Source organism: Orbicella franksi, chromosome 8, assembly GCF_964199315.1.
Source record: "Orbicella franksi chromosome 8, jaOrbFran1.1, whole genome shotgun sequence".
Taxonomy (NCBI): domain Eukaryota; kingdom Metazoa; phylum Cnidaria; class Anthozoa; order Scleractinia; family Merulinidae; genus Orbicella; species Orbicella franksi.
The window spans coordinates 3,610,249-3,632,046 of NC_138152.1; the positions used below are offsets into that span (position 1 = coordinate 3,610,249).

The 21,798-nt window shown below is 39.2% G+C and overlaps 1 protein-coding gene and 1 pseudogene across 1 annotated transcript in view; both read right to left on the reverse strand.

Annotated features, from left to right (window-relative positions):
* The window catches only part of LOC145495976 (uncharacterized), a 37,174-nt gene continuing 15,376 nt past the window's right edge, over positions 1-21,798 (reverse strand). The window contains exons 12-20 of the mRNA XM_081475574.1: positions 21,528-21,618; positions 20,943-21,317; positions 19,595-19,717; positions 18,987-19,109; positions 13,979-14,101; positions 9,185-9,307; positions 8,265-8,387; positions 5,583-5,933; positions 1-803 (exon numbers count right to left, since the gene is read on the reverse strand). Coding sequence (XP_081331700.1) covers positions 472-803; positions 5,583-5,933; positions 8,265-8,387; positions 9,185-9,307; positions 13,979-14,101; positions 18,987-19,109; positions 19,595-19,717; positions 20,943-21,317; positions 21,528-21,618 — 1,764 coding nt within the window. The 3' untranslated portion in view covers positions 1-471. The remainder of the gene's footprint in view (positions 804-5,582; positions 5,934-8,264; positions 8,388-9,184; positions 9,308-13,978; positions 14,102-18,986; positions 19,110-19,594; positions 19,718-20,942; positions 21,318-21,527; positions 21,619-21,798) is intronic.
* Positions 18,136-18,885, reverse strand: LOC145495608 (uncharacterized; annotated as a pseudogene).

Genomic DNA, 21,798 nt, shown 5'->3' on the forward strand with positions numbered 1-21,798 from the left:
AGCTTAGGTTACGAACTAGACAATTAAGAACTCTTCGATGCCAACAATAAACAAACGAATAAAAAAGTCGTATGTATATAAAATGACAGTAACATCAACGTTGGAAGAAGTAATGTCATAATGGCATGAGGAGCCTGTGTGGAAGCTCTCCTGAAAAGGAGGGTGCTCCAAAGAGTCGACATAAGAGCTTGCTCGCCTGCTACGACAATTTTCTAGGTTGTATATATTAAAGTTGAACACGGTAGAGATCTCTAGGAACGATTAAACAGGCAGATGGCTGATTGCCAAATACTGATATTGAAAATGTTCTGCAAGCACATTAGAAGCAATAAAAAATAAAGCGATATTAATTTTAATAGTATTAGCGACCATTGATCGCAGTCTCCCAATAAGGGTTAATAAACCGATCATCATCTAATGTTCAAAGGCTTTTCCTTTTTTTCACTCTTAATATCAAGGTATTGTATTTGATCAAGGTATCGATGAGGAGCACCTCACACTGGCGTCTTGGCTGTGAGAACAGTCGTGACTTCCCCATCCGCCGCGATTACCACAGTCGGAGATATACGACTCACCACCTGAACATGTCAAATCATCAAGCCATATCCGGCCTGTTCCTTGACCATGATTAGCGCCTCGGTAAGCTTGGGAAGCTTGTGGGAAGCCAAGCTGTCTGCACACCACGTTAGCGTCATTTATATCCCAACCATCATCACAGACTGTACCCCATTCTCCGCCAGCAAAAACCTCCACCCTCCCAATTAATGGTGTACTACCACCAATAAGACGAATTGAGTCAACGACTGAAATAAAATAAAATAAGAAAAACAGTCGATCAGTTAGTAAGTGAGTAAGAAAGATGCAAAGGCTGTATCCAATGGTAATAGCTATGGCTTAGACAATACCGATGTTGACATCATGTCAAATGTAGGGTGGACTCAGCTTGTTATATGGAAATGCCGGTCATAAGTTTAGCTGGAGTTAAGGTAATTCCCCTGAAATAAAAGTGACAATAGATTTTTGTTCAAACTTTGTCCACTGAATATTTGTCATATGATAGCTTCAATTTTGAAATAAAAAATTGGGGTACATATGCTCATTAAGGAGCAGTGAGACATTGAGAATACCCCATTTTGGCATTATTTAATGCTTATTATAAGAACGCATTCCCAGTAATCGTAAAATCTTTGTGAGCCCAATAAGAGCACGCATTAAACTACAGTCAATACATTGTGTCGGACACAAATAAACATTTTAAGTTTGGTTCAGACAGAAAGCTAAACCCTTGATTAAACTTTTGAACCAAATTTCTTGACGTGGTTACAGACAAAAAAATAGTAAAGACCACAGTGTATCTGCTATTTTTCTTATTTACTCAATTTTCAGCAATAGATCAATCTTTTCTCGCGCAAAGCTTATGATTAATTGATTACATTGACTGGGAAAAAAATTGGGGTGCCCGTGCTCGTTGGTGCGCTAGAGCCATTTTTAACTTACAGAGCTCAATATCAAGGCAAATCCGTCATGTTTTCAATATGCGCGTGCACGAGCGCGCGCTAATGACGCCATAAATTATGGGCAGTAAGGATGCGCAGTGCAAATGTGAGGAATGACCTTAAAAGCGATAGGTAGGCAAAATGAAGCTTCTATTTAGAAGCTTATAGTTTTAACTACTTAATAACCGAGAGTGAGGTCGTCACGGGAAAATCTCAAACTGAGGCCTTGCCGTATTGACCGAGCGATAGCGAGGTCAATACGGTAGGCCGAGGTTTGAGATTTTCCCGTAACGACCGAATGGTCGAGGTTATTAAGTTGTTTATTATATGGTTCATGAATTAAAGAAAAGAAAAAATATATATATTCCAGCGGAAGTCGGCGATGCGTGCATTTACCGATTCATTCATCGTCTCAAAACCAGAGCAGAACTACAAAGTCAGTGAACTTCACCACTGCATTACGTATTCCGTTAAAAGTAGACATTTCTTTACGGGAAAAATGATTGTCTCAGCAGCAAAAAGGTATTTTAGTATTGTGGCGAAACGTCAACGCGTATAGAAGAGACAGAAAGTGCTTCAAATGTGCAAACAAATGGTCTTTCGATGAAAGAAAATACTAATGCTTCAGAATCCACTGCTCAGAATAAACTTAACTCGATCTTCACTTTCGCTTTCGACAACATTTCTTCGCCTTCTTCATTTTGGGATTTATGGATGAACTTTTCAAGCCTTGTGAACGTCTAAAACTTGCTGCAGTTATCAGAAACACGGCTACCGACAGAAGCTGCCCGATTGTTTACATCTAATGATCCTGGAAGCTGATTTACACTTGCTTGTGTCAAAGCGAGGGCATCTATTTGATGAGAACTGTGACGGTGTTCAATATTTCAGTAATTGTTGTGTCTAAGATGATAACTTATAAGTTTCTTCGTGGTGTTCTGCTCAGGTTGCATGACAGATCTGCCGATGGTGTTTTTCACTTATTAGCGATTTCGGCAAACTTTGATTGTTTTTCACTAGTGCCCGCCAAGGTTATCGGCTGGTAAGTCAAAAACGACTTCTATATAAAATCGCTAAACTTTTAGCTACTCGGAATTAAATCTACTCTCTCTTACTGTTTTTAATCGGCTTTCATCGTTTCAATGCGCTTGAATTTTCAGAGCCGGGTTCTTCCTAATTCGGCATAATCCGTAATCGGCCCGTGGGCATTACGGCTACATAATGACCGCTCAGATCTCGCTCTTAGCTAATCAGAGCGCGCGTTATATCGGCCACAAGCCAAAGCCATATAATAAAATATCGTAATGATTTGATTTTGCTTCATTTTCCCGTTGAGCACTCCTATTCTTCTAAATGCCCCCACCCCCCTTAGCCCCGCTCCCAACAACTTGTTGCGATGGCTATTGGAATAGCCATCCTCAGAGGGTCCACAATAGGGTTCTCAGATCCCGCTTTCCCGCCCATTTTTTCCTGTTAGTCCCACCATCCCGCCCTTTTTTGCCTGGAAATCCCGATCCCGCCAACTTTTCAAGGACGTTTCTGCGTTAATTATTATTTTTTTAAATTATTGATTAATTTAATTATGATGCAATTCGTAATGTCGCATACTTCGTACGGTAAATCCCTATCACCACCATCCGATGTGGCCATCCTGGCCAAAACAAGCTAAGCGCTTTGGCAAAGGTCGAAAGACTAGAAAAACTAGAAAGGATCTGGAGGTCAAGGTTACAGACGCAAGCATCGAAAATGTCGGAAATGGACGATACGTTTAACAGAACCTGACAGGGTACAGAGCGGTTGCTATTCATTACTTGAAACCTGACGCAGCTATACGGTTCGTTTCTGCCAGCTTGTGGTTTTTGCGCTGGTCAATAACAATTTATGAAGTCACGTAAGAATTGAAATCCCGTATCCCGCTCTGTTCCCCTTGCGAATCCCGCATCCCAACCCCACAAAAACACGAAATCCCGCTCCCGCTCGCTTCCCGCCCCTGTTTTCAGCTCAAATCCCAAATATCACGGCGAAAAAAAGCCAAATCCCGCATCCCGCCAAACCTATTGGGAACCCTCTCCTAAGTCAGTCTTTTCAATCCTTTCTGTTTGACTTTAATGATTCCCCGAGCCCGCAGGAAACACATATATATCGTACCAAGCTTTTCCTCTCGCTTCGCACTGTAGGTCATGGATCTTCCTTTTTCCTCTTCCATTTATGGCGCAAGCGCGAATCACGTGGGTTTTGGATCGAAAGGGAAAAAACGCGGTCGGTAACCCGGTTAGTAAGAAGTATGCAATTATATAAGCCTTATTCCAAAGGTAATCTCTTTCAAATTATTTTTAGACGTATCCCAGTTTCAGAAACCCGAAGAAGGTCTAGAAATATACAGCAAATCCTCTGACGGAAACTATACTCCGGTGGACTGACAAGGCGGCTTAAAAGCATTTTTATCCTCCATGGAAACATTCAAACAACGCGCGTTGTAACATTATCCACGGGAGAACTGGAAACCATATCCAATATTTAAGAAATGGTAAAGGTGCAACGTGCAACTATCGAGTTATGGATGCACGCGGGAGGTTGCTAATCACGAAAGAATCGTAAGAGTCGCACGAGACGATAGGCGAGTGCGACTCTAGCTTTTTGGGTTCCAAGTGAGATTACACTTGAGATCGAAATTTAGTAGCTTAAAGGAATTATAAAATCATCTTCAGAAGAATTATTAGATTTTTTCTATATTTTACGAGAAAAAATAGCAACTTTTTTTTTCGAACTTTCTATTTTTCTCTGTTTATCATAGTAATAATAAGAGTAATAAAAGTAATAATAATAATAAATCATTTGTAACTATTGATAGACTGGCCGCCTAGATTAGCATAGCTATCCGCGGGCCAGTCCAACCGTAAAATGTAAGTTTTATTAAGAAATAAAATGATGATGAATGATGATGATGATGATGCAATCGTGTTGTAAAAAATAGTAACATCGATGAAAAAAATTGCCGAGAAAAAGTACATGAAGTACGTGACCAACACGAAAACCTATGCTATTTTGGTCACTGAACACATTTCATTTTGGTTGGTTACTGTTAGATTTCTTTTCTCTTTTTAATTAATGTAATTTCTGTAAGTACTGTTAAATTTTTCTAAATAGTGCAAAACAATAAAAATCTGAATTGGAGTGTCAAATAGGCAATCTTGTTTGCTTTTAAAGTATAAAATGCTCAACAATAGATGGCAAAATGAAAGAAATGCTCAAAGATATATTATTATTATTATCATTATTATTATTATTATAGTTAAAGTCAAGAAAAGCATTTAAAAGCAGAAAACGTTCAAAGTTTAAGACTTGCGGTTTTGCATGATTCAGTTCAGTTTTGCGTGTTCAAGTTGATTATTCACGCTAAAGCTTAATTTGAATATTAGTTTTGTGCGATGGTTTGGCAGTCATTTTTATCGACTGTTACTTCGAAGCAATACTTCGCATTACTATCATTGTTGTTGTTGTTGTTGTTGTTTGACGTCCTAAAGCTGCATTAAATTCACGATCTATATCTGTATTCAAAGCACACCCGAAAGCACTTTGATTGTCATGTGTTTGCGGCTATCGAAGGAAAGAGAAATTATCCTGGTATTTTCTCCAGCAAGGTATTTATGACTCTCCACCCCATGGTTTTCTTCTTTGGTGCCTCTTAAACATTATTTGGAATGTCTACTTTCCATAGAAATGTAAAAAGAGCTAATTTTCTGCTTTATGGACGATAACACGACTTTCAAAGCGCGTAAATTTTCGCAAGCGAAGGCAGCGCAGGTAGCTTACGTACGTACGTACGGAGGAATGTCCGAACAATCAAGGGATAACTAAAATATTTTAGTTCGGTAGGTTACCAAATTCCCTTAAGTATTGGGCGCCACCCGCTCACCTTCGGTGCGCACAATCTCCGCTAAAAATTCTGGGAGGGATTACCATGTGAATAAGGCCTATCTGAGGGATTCACTGTCTTACCCTTCGTACTCTCTTAGTAAAACTCTATCCAGTGACGGTAACAGCAAACCTCACTGTTACAGTGACATTATTTTTTTTTCTATTTACCGTGATAACTTGCTGCAAATCCAGAGCGCGTGCTTGAGCCATCGCTTGTGAAAGTGATATAAAGCTGGTTGGACGAACTTGTAATGGTTCCAGGCATGGACGTTCCTTGATACCGTCCAATTAGAGGATCGGAGGAAGACCCGCCATCATACACATTAACGAAATCGTAACCTGATTCGGTACTTAGTCTGAAGAAAATGAGTTCCAAGTTGCTGTTCGAAGATAGAGACCAATGGCATGTCATGGAATTACTGTAGGATCCATGTTTGTTTGAATATATTATTCCACTCGTACTGGACCGGGTGGTTAAAAGATTAGAACATGAACTTGACGTCGTCACATACAACTGCGCTGTTGAAACAATGCAACACGGTGGTAATAATAACAATCAGGAAGAAATACTCAACCAATATATGCTGCCTATTGAAATAAAAAACTGTGTTAGATTTCTAAACTTGCAACGTTTTAAGGTCCCATGTTATTTTGTATAAGAGCTCTATGATGAAGGTAAACTGCATTGCAGAGGAAGCTGATAATAAAAGAAGGGTATTCTAAAACAGCAAGAGAATGTAGACATGATAATAATTATGAGAAACGAATAATTATCCTGCCAAAAGAGGAAATTTGGAAACATGAATATCAATAAAACAATTGAAATGTTATCATCGAGAATTTTGGACGAACGGCTATAAGTCGCTTACTTCATAACTCGCTTAATGTTTTATCTCTTAGCTATTTGGTTGATAGGCGTTACTGTCATTCTCACTCTGGAACTTTGAGATCTGTCACCAATGAACTGTTTTCACAAAAAGTTATGGCGACATGGCATTTAGTGTATGCCCAGAACCGAATCATGGAACAATCTGCCACTTGCCTTGCGCAAGTAGAACTCTACTTAGAGTTTTAAAAGGAGCCTTAAAACATACCTTTTAAACTATTTGTAGACAGTTACTCATTGTTTTTGTAGATATTGTTAATTTTATTCGAACTGTACTTACTATTTTTGTTATAGGTTTTATTTCTGATTATTTAACAAATAAAGAAGCCCCGACTGTGCTCTGTTCTGTTGTAAAGCACGCAGGAAGCGGTAGAGCACGAAAGAAGTGTAGGGGAAAACACGAGACGTAGTCGAGTGTTTTTCCCTACTTCTTGAGTGCTCTACCGCTTCCTAAGTGCTTTACAACAGAACAGAGCACAGTCCAGGCTTCTTTATTTGTTTTATGATGAAGAATCAGATAATTTCCCCACGCATTCGGCTGAATTTTCAAACCAAACTTTATTTTCCAAACGAGCAAAAGTCGCGTCAGCCATTCACTGTTCTCTGATAAAGCACGCTAAAATAAGCCAATCACAATCCTTGTTAGAATTGTTCAAATAATTTGATTGGCTAACGAAGCGACAGCTGTCAATCACAAACTGGACTTCAGCTAAGCTTTCAGTTTCGAGAAGTTTGAGCGGCACTCGAGAGAAGAACGATGCCTTCAAAGTTCGCTTTTAAGTTAATTTTTAAATACGGATCTCAAGGCAGGTAAAGGTTTATAGTCCAGAGGAATCCGGCCGTATTGTGGCCCATGAAAACGAGCACTTTTCCAGTGGAAACTACGAAACGCGGAGCTCAAAGCTTGTGGATGTAAATGCGAAATGCCGGGTTGAATTTGAAAGGAGCTACAGTTATTTACGGCTTGTAGCCGCATGCAGCAAGATTGCCCGAACTAGCGTAAAAGTTAGAAAGACTTAACGGCTCCCACTGGTTCTACTTCGAACACAGAAGAGAATATCAGAGCAAGTTTTGCACTGACCACTCGTCGGTTTACTTCGCTGAGATGACCGGAGAACGAGCGTTACTACACTGCATGTAAGTGTTGTTTGAGCAAATGAGCATTTTTAATTGTAAATTTACAAAAATAAAGCTTCTCATCATAAACAGAGACAGTTCAATTGTTTTCTGTCGTTGTTTTACTTCTTAGTATAATTTCTGCCTTCGTAACAAAATTAATGTCTTTATTGAAGCACTGTTTAGGTTAAGAATTTGTGAATTTCGCTACAGCTGTACATGTTTTGTCGGCGGGAATCTAGCAAAACTTGTTATTTTAGTACAGTTTTAACACTACTGTTGCTAACAATGGTCTCTGTGAGCCATATTTACTGCAGAAAAATAGCTCGCTTCCAGTGCGTTTGTCTGAGTCACAGGGGATGTTTAATTTGGGTCAAATTTGTCAAAATTCCGAAGCAAAAATTTGGAAGCCAACTTACCGTCATCAACCCGTGCTCTGTTCTCTGATAAAGCACGCTGTTTCAGCCAATCAGAGCGCGCGTTATATGGAAACTTTATTATAAATAGTTTTATACATTTCTTTGAGAGCGCCATGAACGCAGGGATAGCGCTATGTAAACGAATTTAAAAAAAATAATAAATAAATAAAATTTTTAAAAATGAAGCTATTGTTTATTGTTATTGTAACAGCTCTCAAAGCAAAATGTTTCAGAGGGCGCGAATAAATGGCTGCTGGTAGTTTTTACTTCTCAGAGCGCAAACCCTTGATTAAAAATAAATATCCCCATCCCATTGTAAAGACGACTTTAAGGTTTGGACGCCTCGTGCACTCTTTTTGCACTCCCTAGCTCCTCTATCACCCCTTCCCCAGTCAAATCAAACAGGGTTACCATTTACTATATTCTTACAAGTGCAACTTTTTCCATCTCCGGTAAATCCAGCTTTACAAGAACAACGATAAGAGCCCTGGGTATTCTGACAGCGGGCATTCACGTCACAGACAGATAGAGGATCACTGCACTCGTTGACATCTTAGAATAAATCAAAAGAAAAATCAAATATCAGCATTAACCTAAACTAAGCTACTGGAGACTAAGTTATTAGTTCACTATATGTGCCAAGTCATTATTTGGCTGTGTGACCGCGCAATGCGGTTCCAGTCAAAGACCAACATTTCACCCTTGCTTACCAGTGGCTCAGTAGTTAGAGCATCCGGCTAAATCACGGAGGGTCGTGATGCTAATTCCGTCATTTTCTTACGCATATGAACTAATTTATCAGGTCAATAGGTGGCGAGGAAAAGAAACCTAGTATATGATACCAAAAGTGTATAGACGCTTAAGACAGACTTTATTCTAACGAATAAATAATGCATTCGTAGTAAGTTTTTTTATCGAAGCATTCGTTAGGTTGAGAATTTGTTTATTGTGCTACGTAATTAAACTTACCGTTTGGTCCCAATCTAGCAAAACTTGTTATTTTAGTACAGTTTTAACCCTGTTGTTAACAAGGCCTCAAGGCAGCTATATTTACCTCAGACAAATAGCCCGTTTCCACTGCGTTTGTCTGAGTCACAGGCAATGTTAATTTTGGTCAAATTTGTCAAAATTACGAGGAAGAAATTTCAAATTCAGCTTACCTAGCATCGTTTCTCTGATAAAGCAGTTGTTTCAGCCAATCAGACCGCGCGTTATATGGAAACTTTATTTTCATTTAAGATAAATACATAAAGATATAAGTTTAGTTTAATGGTTCATGTCATTGTCTTAATTTGATGACTCAGTTAAGCTGACAACTGAAGCATGCCAAAACTTTTGGACAAACGTACCACTGCAAGTTCTGCCATCTCCGGAATATCCAGCTTTACAAGCACAAGTGTGAGATCCACGCGTGTTACTGCACACAGCATCCACGTCACAGCCGTGAGAGTTTGTAGAGCATTCGTCGACGTCTAAAACAGAGTTAAAGGAATAAATATCGTGCTAAAGTGGGGAAAGTCGTCGGCGTAAACAATGTTTAAAAGACCATGCCCAACTACGATTTAAACTAACTACTTACGTTACAACAGTTTCCATTACAGTGCAGCAACACTTTTTGACGGGCCAATACCACCACTCTTTATCAAGTGATGTTACGGTACTGGTGTCACAAGAATGTCTAATTTGACGTCCGTTTTTCATGCGTCTGTCCTGTTACTGGTCATGAATTTTGTCACAACCCCGTAAAAGTTGCTGGATCCCCAGACTACTTTGACAATGTAATGACGAAATTCATTGTCAATAACATAGCAGACACATGAAAAGCGGACGTCAATTTTCTCTTTGAAAGAAATTATCGCATAAATTATCGCATTTATGTGTCCGTCTATTTATTGACAATGAAAATTAGCCCATGAGCTAGAGAGAATTTCTGCAGTTATTGTAAAATCATTGATGAAAAAGGTTTGGTTTTTCTTATGGCATAATGGGCAATAATGCATCCCGTTAATTTTGCTTTTTACTAGGACGTACAAGAATTTTGCTGTTATAACTCAATAACAAGCGATATTTTTTTCATCCAATTCTAATGAGCATGCTAGAAAACAATATTTTGCGAAATTTTGAATCATTTATGTGAAACGGGTTCAGACTCTTCGAAGCCATGTCAATTTTCCAAAACTAACCACCGCCTACACGTCGCCAGGATTTTTAAAATTGTGCAAAAAGGTGCACGTCATCACGCTGATTACTACTCCGCACCTTCTTTACCGATGATTGGGCATTGTTTTGGGTGATACCACTGCTTTAACCACCTCATCATCATATTTAAGTGCACAGCGAGCTAACCAATGGCCTCCAGGCAGCTATGTTTACCGCAGACAAATAACTCGTTTCCATTGCGTTTGTCTGAGTCACAGCCACCGTTTAATTTTGGTCAAAATATATGTATCTAAAAAAAAACAATTGGCAAAATGCCTAAGCACAAATTTGAAATTCAGCTTACCTGGCGTGTGTTCTCTGATAGAGCCGCTGTTTCAGCCAATCAGAGAGCGCGTTATATGTAAACTTTATTATAATTCAAGACAAATATCGTAAATCCTCGAATAAGAGCCCCCTTCGAATAAGCGCCCCTCCTATCGGCCAAAATTTAAAATAAGCGTCCCCCGCCTCAAAAGAGCGCCCCCTACACTCCCCCCATTTTGTAAACGACTAATGAGACAGCAAAGGATGTGTAGCTTTCGTCGTGTAGTGTTAGATTTGTGCATTGTTTCAGTTTTTGAGCACGTTAAGTCTGGAAAAAAAAACTTACAAGCACTAACGGTGCGGCGATTTAAAGTTTAGGATCAGCTTTTTAGGTCGGTAAACAGCTTATGTTATCATCGCGTAGAATGCCTATTGTTCTCGGGACATTTACTTGCAGTCGAATAAAAATTATAGGTCTGTAATATTAGCAGCGAAGCGTAAACAGGGACGCTCTGATTGGTCAAAGATCACGTACGCTTTCCTCCGAAGGGAATACTGCCTTAGCTCATTAACTTGTCAAGGCGGGGCTAAGAAACAAAGGCCTCGAAAGTTATTCTTTATTCTATTGTTTCCGATATCGCGTATTTCAAGCTGGCTATTTCAAGCGTTGCACTTGTAATGGATATTTGCATCCGATTTTTACCATAGGCCATTACATGTATCCGGGTTTTTCGTACCAACGTCTTTTCGTACCACCCATTTTCGTACCACCTACATACACGTTCGTACATGTTCGTACCACATAAACATACATTCCAAATAGCACAGATTTAGACTATCTGATAGTCTAAATGAGATTTTAGATGTATAGCATGGTTTTGGTGTGATTTCTTTACGTAAAGGATATCACAGAAGAAGTTCCGGAGAATAATTATCCACGGAATAACACTCTTATCTTCACGCGAGCGAATTATTCTGTGACAAAAACTTCGAAGATTGTTGTCACACAATAACTCGTTCGCCTCTTCGAAATTTTTCAGTAATTGGCGATGTTTCCCTTACTTTATTCGCCTTGAAATCCCCTAAAACTTTGCAAGGAATAAAAAGAATTGTTTCTTTGCTAAAGATCTGGTCTTGAAAGCCGAGCTTCTCAAAAATATCTGACTGATGACACCAGTCTTCACGCTGTTGTTGTCACATAATAACTCGCTGGCCTCTTTGAAGTTTTTCAGTAATTGGCGATGTTTACCTTACTTTATTCGCCTTGAAATCCCCTAAAACTTTGCAAGGAATAAAAAAAATTGTTTCTTTGCTAAAGATCTGGGCTTGAAAGCCGAGTTTCTCAAAAAAATCTGACCGATTGACACGAGTCTTCACGCTGTTGTTGACAATAACTTGCTCGCCTCTTTGAAGTTTTTCAGTAATTGGCGATGTTTACCTTACTTTATTCGCCTTGAAATCCCCTAAAACTTTGCTAGGAATAAAAATAATTGTTTCTTTGCTAAAGATCTGGGCTTGAAAGCCGAGTTTCTCAAAAAAATCTGACCGATTGACACGAGTCTTCACGCTGTTGTTGTCACACAATAACTCGCTGGCCTCTTTGAAGTTTTTCAGTAATTGGCGATGTTTACCTTGCTTTATTCGCCTTGAAATCCCCTAAAACTTTGCTAGGAATAAAAATAACTGTTTCTTTGCTAAAGATCTGGGCTTGAAAGCCGAGTTTCTCAAAAAAATCTGACCGATTGACACGAGTCTTCACGCTGTTGTTGTCACACAATAACTTGCTCGCCTCTTTGAAGTTTTTCAGTAATTGGCGATGTTTACCTTACTTTATTCGTCTTGAAATCCCCTAAAACTTTGCTAGGAATAAAAATAATTGTTTCTTTGCTAAAGATCTGGTCTTGAAAGCCGAGTTTCTCAAAAAAATCTGACCGATTGACACGAGTCTTCGCGCTGTTGTTGTCACACAATAACTCGCTGGCCTCTTTGAAGTTTTTTTTTAAAGTAATTGGCGATGTTTACTTTACTTTATTCGCCTTGAAATCCCCTAAAACTTTGATAGGAATAAAAATAATTGGTTCTTTCGTTTAAGCAAAACAACTGCGCGCTGGTCGGTTCCCGTGCTGTTCTCTTTGTCTGCGTATCACAAGCTTTTCGTTCGCCTTTCTTCCTTGAAGAGAAGACGTCTGCTACGCAGGATTACAAAAAATATTGTCTTACGCTATACATTGTCTACCTCTGTCCTCGCGCTTTATATGCCTTTGCATTTCTTTAGTAGGCCAAAGGTAAAATTCTCATTGGTTAGTCATGAGGGAGGCCGAAAAGCCTCCCGAAAATGTCGACTAAAATGTTAGTCAACATGTCCTTTGGGGTTCAAAGCTTCCAGAAGCTTTTTACCCCAAAGGGCATTTTGTCGCTTTAAAGGCGTTTCGTCGTGCTTTTGACGTGTTGCGTCTTTCTCCAAAACCGCCTGATGCTTTCGGCCAACGCTTTTCCTACGCGCTCTCCAGCAGATTCTGTCAATCGATAGCCAAGAGGCAGAATACTTAATTGCAGAAGCGCAAACACTGTGTTCGGCTGTCCACAAACTTCTCTCCATCTCCAAAGAGCTTCGCCATTCAGTTGAAATTGAAATATGCCATTGCTTTCATTGACGAACGGAGGTACTATGTTGATCAGCAGGGGATGGATCGGGGTTTCGAAGAGCTCTGAAAAGAGCTCCCGATCACTTACGATTTCGCTTTCCATGTTCATTGAGCAACAGGTTTTCGAATGAATCAGCTGCGCCGACAGCATACTTTTGAAATTCGCGGTAATGAATATTTCAGTTACAGTCAAGTGGTTTTCTTGAATGGGTATTGTTTAGTTTTGACAGCCATTGTTATACAGACGTGTGCTTAAGACAATAGCTTTTCCATCGAAGACGCGCCATTTTCAAATGCAACTCCAACAAGAAGTTTTCAAACTCAAAAAGCTACAGGTTCCTGTGGACCGATTTTCAAATTTGAAACGGGTTTTGTTTCAGTAAAAAGCCATCTTTCATTTGCCGTGCGTGAAAATTAGGAAGGCCGGTTTAGATGGTCTGAAAATTGCTTCTGAAAACGGTCCCCATACAAAAAATGGCCAATTTTTGCCCATTTTCAAGAGCAAAAAGCTACTCCTTATACCTCATATATCAACTTACTTAACGGCTTAAATTGAAGATTCAACCTTCTTCTTCAAAAAGCCGCGCGTGAAAGTTGAAGTTTTAATTCCTGGAAACCAGAACAGTAAGTTTTATCAACGCTATTGGGCCAATTTGGACCCTTTCTTCTCTTAATCAGGGCATTTCACGACACGCAAACATTCAAATTTGCCGCTTCGCCGGTCATGAATAATTAATAATGTCCAGGCATTCTACCCGATGTTGTTTACGCGCAGATGATGAATTAAAAAATATGTCAGGCCACTATTTGGGAAAAACTAAATAAGCGTCCCCCCTCCCCCCTGTCGATTAAGCGCCCTTCGAATAAGTGCCCCCGTCTTCTCCTAAATTTGAAACAAGCGCCCTGGGTGCTAATACGAGAAGTTACGGTACATAAAGATATAAGTCTAGTTCAGTGATTCATGTCATAGTATTAATTACGATGACTCAGTTAATCTGACAACTAAAGCATGCCAAAACTTTAGGAGAAACGTACCACTGCAAGTATTGCCATCTCCAGAATACCCAGTTTTACATATGCAATTGTGAGATCCATGCGTGTTATTGCACACAGCATTCACGTCACAACCGTGAGAGTTTGTAGAGCATTCGTCGACGTCTAAAAAAGAGTTAAAAGACTAAACATCGAACTAAAGTGATATTTCAATACAGTTTTAACACTTCTGTTGTTCTGTTGTTAACAATGGGCTCCAGGCAAGTTTGTTTACCGCAGTTACAGCCAACGTTTAATTTTGGTCAATATATACATATATATATATAGGCAGAATAATATGGTTTTCCAAACGGTGACTTCCAGTAGAAGGATCAAAAGATACCGTGCTTCAATGTGAATTTTAGTTAAGTGTAAGATGAGGCGTCATGAAGCAAACTTCTAACTGTTCCGGCTTTTAATGCGACGTTTCGGTCTTCGGCCTTCTTCAGATTGGAACAATATTTACAAGTTAAAAAATAAAACGTTAAAAATCCTAGTAAGTTTACAGATTTGCATGTATATATATAAGATCAGAAAAATGTAAATATAATTACGTAATGCTATACAACCTGAAATAATAGATTACATAACAAGCTAATGTCAACTTACAAGAACGCGCCGGGTGATAAGATTACAACAATGTATCTGCGAGCGCCTTAATTACTAAGTGTATAATAGTCAGTCTAATTCTGTATTGTAACAAGCTAATGGCAACTTACAAGAACGCGCAAGTGATGAGATTACAACAATGTATCTGCGAGCGCCTTAATTACTAAGTGTATAAGTGTATAATAGTCAGTCTAATTATGTATTGTAACGGACGCGATTTTTGGATCTAAATTCCCGTCTTTTATTAAGACCATGAGGGCTGAGTGTAAATAGCTGGGAGGTCCAATAGGCCTCTCTGGTCAATAACAACTTATCAATATACGCAGCAACCCCCTGGCTAGTAATTAGCCCTGGGACTTAAGATACCCTTTGTATTCAGCACACCCCTTGTTAAGAAAATCGTCAGAGGAACAATTACGTCTAATTCGTAGAGCAACCCCATAGGGAATAGCCCTTTTACAATGTGCCGGACGAGAACTTGAAAAAGGTAAATAAAGGGTATCTTAAGTCCCAGGGCTAGAATGCAGCTTTAGTAGACAAAGAATTCGACAAAGCGCTTAGTATTGAGAGATCAGAATTGCTTAAGAAAAAAGCCGAGCCTGTCAAGAGAGTTTTCCCGTTAGTTGTTGACTACAATCCTATCCTGCCTGATATTCAGAGAGTTATCAAGAAACATGCTCATCTTCTGAGATCGTCGCCCGAATTACTTGAAATTTTTCCATCTAAATCGATTTTTCGAGCATATCGCCGTACCAAAAATCTCAAAGATATTTTAGCACCATCTAAATTTCGTGGCGACAACGGGGCAAACCAGGCAGAGAACGAAATGGGAGGGTGCTTCAAATGTTGTACTCGTTGTGATCTTTGCAAAAATTTTTTAATTCAAGATTCCAAATTTAAAAGCTTTTCCACAGGCCGAGTCTACAAGATAAAGCAAAAATTGTCTTGCTCTTCCAAAAACGTTGTTTACTTGGCCTCGTGCAATAAATGCAAATTGCAGTATGTAGGTTCCACCACAACAGAATTTAAAGTACGTTTTCGCAATCACAAATCATCCATGCTCACCAACAAAAAGACGTGTGAGCTTGCAGTCCATTTTAATTGTACTAGGCACGAAATTTCCGAAATTAATTTTATCGTCATCGAACAAATTACTAGCCAGGGGGTTGCTGCGTATATTGATAAGTTGTTATTGACCAGAGAGACCTATTGGACCTCCCAGCTATTTACACTCAGCCCTCATGGTCTTAATAAAAGACGGGAATTTAGATCCAAAAATCGCGTCCGTTACAATACATAATTAGACTGACTATTATACACTTATACACTTAGTAATTAAGGCGCTCGCAGATACATTGTTGTAATCTCATCACTTGCGCGTTCTTGTAAGTTGCCATTAGCTTGTTACAATACAGAATTAGACTGACTATTATACACTTAGTAATTAAGGCGCTCGCAGATACATTGTTGTAATCTTATCACCCGGCGCGTTCTTGTAAGTTGACATTAGCTTGTTATGTAATCTATTATTTCAGGTTGTATAGCATTACGTAATTATATTTACATTTTTCTGATCTTATATATATACATGCAAATCTGTAAACTTACTAGGATTTTTAACGTTTTATTTTTTAACTTGTAAATATTGTTCCAATCTGAAGAAGGCCGAAGGCCGAAACGTCGCATTAAAAGCCGGAACAGTTAGAAGTTTGCTTCATGACGCCTCATCTTACACTTAACTATATATATATATATATATAGTTAGATAGATAGAAATAGATAGATAGCTAGCTAGATAGATAGATAGATAGATAGATAGATAGATAGACAGATAGAGTATTTTGTACAACATCAAATGGCGGAAGGTAAAACAGGCCCGATCATATTCCAATGTAAGCAAGCGATGTAATTTATGTTTATGGGAAAAATATTTTATTATCTGTAAACCCGAAATGGCAACACTGAACAACAGAAACGAACTGATATCTAATTGTAGACATTCTAAGAAATTCCTGTTAAAGACCGTGCTCGCTTAGCTTAACCAATCATATCTCTGCATGTCACGCCACTGGCCATTGTTCTGTTTTTTCAAATTTTGTATATCTTCTTATGTATCCGTTATTTTTGGCAGTTGCCTGATGATTGCTTCGCAAGGAGCATGAAACTCTGAGTAGCAATAATTGTCTTCGACCAAATAATCCAACTCTGAAAATCTATATAGATAAAGATATAGATAGATAAATAGATAGATAGATAAATAGATAGATAGACAGATAGATAGATAGATAGATAGATAGATAGATAGATAGATAGATAGACAGATAGATATACATATATATAACTAGCTCGCTAGTTTGAGCACTCTGGTAACGGCTTAGATACTACCACATGTGTAGTATGTGGGGCGGTTTTTAAGTTTAGCCTCCACCCTAGTCTTCAGCACTGCACTGATGAGGCCCAGAAGGCCGAAACAGTACTGTCTGCAGTTAGATATAGTTAGCTGGCATACAAAGCTCTGCTTTCATGTCCAGTTTGAGCATTCTACTGGGATGAGTCGTTACTGTTGCAATTGCGCGTGCTCACTAGCTTGCTAGTTTGAGCACTCTGGTAATGGCTTAGATACTACCACATGTGTAGTATTTGGGGCGGCTTTTTAAGCTTAGCCTCCATCCTAGTCTTCAGCACTGCACTGATGAGGCCCAGAAGGCCGAAACAGTACTGTCTGCAGTTACATATATTAGATATATATATATCTAAGCGAATTCGCAAAAACATGCCCGCTAGGTTTTTGCCAGGCTAAGCCAGCCACCTTAAACCAAGGGGGGACTCCGTCAAGGCTAGGCTGGGCACATGGCCCAATGCCTGGCCTATCTGCTGGTGGCTTGCTGGGGACCAGCTGTCAAAAGCAAGAGGGAGGGGAGGGTGTCTTTTACTTACACCTGCAACTAGCTAGAATTTGAGTTTTCAGTATTAAATAAGTTTGATGTTGACTGTGTTTCTGGGTATTTTACTCAGTTGTTTGACCTTGTTTGAGGCTTCTGTGTTGCCATGGCACTCTGCTAGAGTGGTCCATGCCAAGTGCATGCGTGATTGGCCAATCTCCTAGCCGGAGGGGTGGTCAGAGGACTTCTGGCCGCTGGGACTGTCTTTGAGTCACTGCGGGCATGTTTTTGCGAATTCGGTTAGATATAGATATATAGATATATAGATAGATAGATAGATAGATAGATAGATAGATAGATAGATAGATAGATAGATAGATAGATAGATAGATAGATAGATAGAGAGAGAGATAGCTCGCACAATGGAGAATGGGCTTCCGTTTTCAAAGCTTTATTCAAGACCCGACGCGTTTCGGCGTTTGCCTTCCTCGGGGGTCTTCACATGCAATTGTTACAGAGTCGTAATTGGTTAATTGTGTGACGTAGTACAATGCGTGTTGCTTAATTAGATGTTGGGTAGAATGTTTTGTAAACAATTAGTATTTCTAATAGGTTAAGAGTTTTACAACCTTTATAACGTATGCTTTAAACAATTTATGTACCCAAAACTTATCCAGTTCTTTTGTTAAGTCCATTCGGCTGAATGGAGTTTAATGTTCTTTGCCAGAAAATCTCGCTTTCTCGAGGGACTTCTTTCTTTTTGTCAGTCTCTAAATGATCTTTTTTGATTTGCTCTATGATAGTAATGGTAACATTATTGTCAAAGTCGTGAGTTCGTGTGTTATGTAAAAAGTGTTCAGTGAGTTCGCAGCTACTCACTCCCTTTTTGATATGGTTTCTGTGATTGTTTAACCGTAGGTTAAATGTTGTTTCACTTTTGCCAATGTATTGAAGTTTGCAAATGTTGCACTCGATTATGTAAATGATCTATGACGAATGGCAGTCCACTGCATGAAATATGGTAAAAGTCTTCTTGTTTTTGGGACTGGTGAAAGTTGTGGTCTGGTTGATCTTATTGCACCAACTACGCTTCGTTCTTTCACATGCTCTACACCCCTTTGGTATCAGATTTTGAGCTGTTTCACTTACAAATCTTGAACGCACAAGTCTGTTTCGTAGACTTTTCGGTCGTCGGTATATATATCTTTAAAAAAAATTGTCAAAATGCCGAGGCACAAGTTTGAAATTCAGCTTACCTGGCGTGTGTTCTCTGATAGGGCCGCTGTTTCAGCCAATCAGAGAGCGCGTTATAGGGAAACTTAGTTATAATTTAAGATAAATATCGTAAATCCTCGAATAAGCGCCCCCCTAAATTTGAAACAAGCGCCCTGGGTACTAATACGAGAAGTTATGGTACATAAAGATATAAGTTTAGTTCAGTGATTCATGTCATAGTATTAATTACGATGACTCAGTTAATCTGACAACTAAAGCATGCCAAAACTTTAGGAGAAACGTACCACTGCAAGTATTGCCATCTCCAGAATATCCAGCTTTACATGTGCAGTTGTGCGATGCAGGCGTGTTATTACAGACAGCATTCACGTCACAGCTGTGAGAGCTTGTAGAGCATTCGTCGACGTCTAAAACAGAGTTAAAGGAATAAATATCGTACTAAAGTGGGGAAAGTCGTCGGCGTAAACAATGTCTAAAAAATCATGCCCAACTACGATTTTAAAGTGATACCACTGTTGTAATCTTCATCATCATCATATTTAAGAACACAGCGAGTTAACCAATGCTTTATTTTTTTAGGGCTACCATGCCCACATTAACATCCACATTTCCTGCTATAACTACTTTTTATACCGGATTAAAAAACTGTGGCTCTCCTAGGTAATTATATGCATTAATTTTTTTTTTTCTTTTCCATTGATTTATTTCTTTGTTGGCTGTTTGGTTGCTTAGTTGGTTTGTTTATTTGTAGAAGTAGTCGTAGTAGTAGCAGTAGCAGCAGCAGCAGCAGCGGCAGCGACAGTGGCAACGGCAGTGGCAGTGGCAGTCGTAGTGGTAGAAGTCGTAGTAGTGGTAAGATTATTATCGGTTCGTGTGTTTAATTGTTTCTTACCATTGCAAGTTTGTCCATCACCGGTATATCCAGCTTTACACATACAGGAATATGAGCCCACGGTATTCACACAATCCGCATTGACGTCACAGTTGTGTGTGTTAGTATTACACTCGTCCAGGTCTGCAACATTTATATACATACATGTGAATATATCAAAGATCATATATTTTGAACTGCGGAAAAAAATAGGAAGACATGATTGATCATCGCAGTTATACTCAACTTAAGCAGTCATGAAATTAAAGCCTGAAAAAAAAAGAAATCCAGGCCTGAACGGGATTCGAACCCATGACGTCTGCGATACCGGTGCAGTGCTCTACCAACTGAGCTATCAAGTCAACTGAGAGCTGGTCACGTTGTGATCTCGTACAGTAACCGTAGATGATGAAGAATGCAAGTGAATATACGAAAGATCAAATCTACGGGTATATTACGAACTCACAACGTAAATAGCCAGCTCTCTGTTGGCTTGATAGCTCAGTTGGTAAAATACTGCACCGGTATCGCAGAGGTCATTGGTTCGAATCCCGTTCAGGCCTGAATTTTTTCAGCCTTTAATTTCACAACTGCTAAAGTTGTGTGTATAACTGCGATGATCAATCATGTCTTCATATCTTTCTCCGCAGTTCAAATATATGTTTTTTAATATATTCACTTGCTTTTTTCATCATCTATAGTTATATTACGAACTCACAATGTGACCAGCTCTCAGTTGGTTTGATAGCTCAGTTGGTAGAGCACTGCATCGGTATCGCATAGGTCAGGGTTCCAATCCCATTCTGGCCTGAATTTCTTTCATCCTTTAATTTCACAACTGCTTAAGTTGTGTATATCTGGGATGATCAATCATGTCTTCATACCTTTATCTGTAGTTCAAATATATGATCTTTCAATTATATTCACTTGCTTTCTTCATCATCATCTATATGGTTATATTACGAACTCACAACGTGACCAGCTCTCAGTTGGCTTGATAGCTCAGTTGGTAGAGCACTGCACCGGTATCGCAGACGTCATGGGTTCGAATCCCGTTCAGGCCTGGATTTCTTTTTCAGGCTTTAGTTTCACAACTGCTTAAACTGTGTATAACTGCGATGATCAATCATGTGTTCATTTATATACATATTTAGCAATTTGTGTGTAGTCTAAATCAATAATGGCCCTGATCTTAACGTGCTATATTTTTCGAAATTATTCTTTTGCAACTGTTGTTCCGCGCTGTTTGCATTGCCTTTTCCCCGCAAAGCTTACTCGATAAACTTACCAGCCTCAGTCAATCAGCCTACTGGTCAATCAAGTGATAAATCATGATGGAACAATTACACATTAGCAATTGATTTGTCACCTGTAAAACAAGTAAAGTTGAAGCAATTATTGCAGGGTACGTCATTCCAAGTGTATCCATGCCTCGTTCCTAGAGTGTGCACACAATCCTCGTTGTTCCAGTCGTTTGGTTGCTTTGGAGCCCAGAACCTAAAACTGCTAATTTCTTTGTTTGTCCAAACAAAAGAGCCTTCAACACTGCGGTCATTCAGCCCTATCCAAGACTTATCTCCACTATGACGGTGCTGAATAAACACATTCTCCTCCTGGTTGTGTATAGTCACCAGATCAGAGTCCATCACAGAACAGTTTGACTCCGCGGTCAACCATGAAGTGCATGCGGGACTTGTGAAGTAGCAATAACCACCAAAGTAAGTCCATCCTGGCTGACAAACGTCTGTAGACACAAAGAAATACACCATAAGTAAAGAAAGCCAATAAAGTGATTTGAGTTGCTCTTTAGTTGTGTTTTTAGAGACAACCTCAAATGTTTGATTTCAGGTTTTATTTCATATAAATCTCTGACGTTAAAACAACGTGAGTCTAAAATGCATATCTTACTGTTAGAGGAAAACTCAAACCTAAGAGGGCAATTTTTTGTCCCTACCTGACAGGACAGTGTATGAGATAGAGAGTGGATCATACTTTGTCCCATACAATTCCTTTAAACAAACCCGGACACCGGTCATATTGATATACTACAATAAAGAATAAAACAAAATCAGTCTCCAAGAATGAAATTATATTGGGTACGTATAAGCTAACTCATACCCCCACCGTGGTAAAAGTTGGCGGAGGGGGGGGGGGGGTTGATGGAACCACTCCCCTAGGTTTTCATAGGGAATTAAATTTACATTGATTAGATAGCCCTGAGCTAT